The 2305-nt window shown below is 51.7% G+C and overlaps 1 protein-coding gene across 1 annotated transcript; it reads left to right on the top strand.

Annotated features, from left to right (window-relative positions):
* Window positions 1–375: 375 nt before the first annotated feature.
* Window positions 376–2087, top strand: PtA15_12A592 (uncharacterized protein; the record flags this gene model as incomplete). The annotated part of the gene is made up of 3 exons (XM_053162217.1): window positions 376–1511; window positions 1602–1944; window positions 2062–2087. Coding segments are annotated over 3 exons (1505 nt in total), but the record flags the coding sequence as incomplete, so codon positions are not given.
* Window positions 2088–2305: the final 218 nt, after the last annotated feature.

Here is a 2305-nt window from a genome sequence, read left to right as displayed (position 1 = left end):
CTAACCCTAACCCTAACCCTAACCCTAACCCTAACCCTAACCCTAACCCTAACCCTAACCCTAACCCTAACCCTAACCCTAACCCTAACCCTAACCCTAACCCTAACCCTAACCCTAACCCTAACCCTAACCCTAACCCTAACCCTAACCCTAACCCTAACCCTAACCCTAACCCTAACCCTAACCCTAACCCTAACCCTAACCCTAACCCTAACCCTAACCCTAACCCTAACCCTAACCCTAACCCTAACCCTAACCCTAACCCTAACCCTAACCCTAACCCTAACCCTAACCCTAACCCTAACCCTAACCCTAACCCTAACCCTAACCCTAACCCTAACCCTAACCCTACCACCCATTGCACCACATCCATAGGTCCCCAGCTGATTCAAGTTGCCGCCAACGATCCCTTCTTCAACAAAGACGTCATCCGGCTCAAGCTCATCAAGCAGGCCTGCGAATCAGAGGATGAGGTCAAGGCAACGTCGTGGAAGATCCTCTACCAGATGATGATGCGAACCGACTCGACCGCCGAATATACTCAAGACAAAGAGACCCGGTCTTTGTTTTCTTCTGCGTTCCGGAAGCTCCATACCCTCGCCCAGTCCAGCTACAGATTGTTCCACCATTTTACTCCTGTCCCCCCAACCAAACTTAGGCCTAATACCGACAGCCTTCTTGTTGCCGGCACCTTCGTCATTGACAAAATCAGAATGCTGGACGCATGCGCGAATTCTTCTCTGCCTCCCTCGGACGAGCCACTCAATCCCACCGATGCCAGCACTGCTCCCATCAAACCCGCACGGAATTCAAACACACCGAACGGACTCGTCTTCTTGCAGAAACGGGTTTGGGAGATGATGCTTTGCTGCCTGATGATGCAGCACTCGAAATGTAAAGCCAAACTCGCCGCCTCGAAGTCGAAGGATTCAAAATCTTCTCGCCATTGGACTGCTGAGCAAGAGCAGCAGTTGATGAAATTCGACCACAGCAAGAGCTTGTACAACACTGGCGACCTATCCGCCACCCCCTCCCGCAATGACGTCAAGCGCTGGAGCAAGATGCGCCTCTCATGTTTCGGCTCAATGGCGGTCTTCTTCCTCTACGGTGCGGCCGGTTGGTGGCACGGCTTCACGGATTCACACAACTACAACAAGCAAGACGTCTGGGCGCTCGTCCACCTCGCCCATGCCAAACACGAATGGCTTTACGAGAAGGGACACTCTAGAGAACGAAGGCAAGCCGATACGCCATGGTACTGCTTTGACAGCTTTATTCGATGGCTCCTATCTAAAGCCGCCATGGATACTGAACACCCTGAAGATTTTGACTGGGAGGCTGTCCCGAGTTTCTTGGCTTCTAAAGTAACCGAAGCTCGACTCTCGCGATTCGCCCTCCAAGATATTTTGGCCGAAGTTTGTTGCGGTGAACCGGAGGCGTCTGGCAATTACAATGGATATCCGGCTCCCGACGTCAACTTAAGCTGTCAAGATCGCACCGCCGCGGACCGGGTTTGATCTCAAATGTCAAACGGTTGGCTAGAAGCGGTTCAAGATCTTGATGCAAGACTATGCATAGCTATTGGCCTTTGTCCAAACAAGGTTTGTGACTGCGATGACCCTTGCTGTCAACACCCTTCGCACTTCCCTAGCTCCCCTCCTGTTCCAGGAAACCCACCCTCTTCCGACAACGCGCATGGGCACGCCGCAGACGATTCCGCCACCGACCATGATCCAAGCAGCTCAAAGATCCACTCCAAGGCCTCCTCTCCAAACCCAGCCACCCGCCCAACTACCAAGAACAATACGCCTGTGAAGCGCGGGCGGAAACTCATTGCCGTTGTTGTTCCTTCTGAACAAGTTTGCTCGACCAAGAAGATGCGTGTGGACTTGGGGGAGGCCAATGCCACTTTGGACCGGGACGAGTTGGATGCTGATGCAGAAGGCAAGGAGGAGGAGGAGGAGGTGGTGGTGGTGGTGGAGGAGGAGGAGGAGGAGGATGAGGAGGAGGAAGAGGTGAGCCGCACTAGAAGGGAGAACCCCTACCATGACCTTGTTGCAGAGGTCTCCTCTTCTGATGAAGAGTAGTATTTCATTTCCTTATTTTCTTTTCTTTTGTATCCTGGTGGTATGGCCCTATTGTTTCCTCTTTTTTTTCTGTTTTGATGGTAATCCTATGCAAATGTGCAAAACTAGGTACATTAGATGAATACCTGTGGGGAGGGAGGAATATTGCCCACTTTTGGAGGTAATTTGTTATTACATCATCCATCTATTGGTTAGGATTTCTCAATTCCATGCTGTGG

The sequence above is a fragment of the Puccinia triticina genome, chromosome 12A (assembly GCF_026914185.1).
Source record: "Puccinia triticina chromosome 12A, complete sequence".
NCBI lineage: Eukaryota > Fungi > Basidiomycota > Pucciniomycetes > Pucciniales > Pucciniaceae > Puccinia > Puccinia triticina.
The sequence above is the reverse complement of the archived record's forward strand: the minus strand, read 5'-3'. Positions and strand labels throughout refer to the sequence as shown.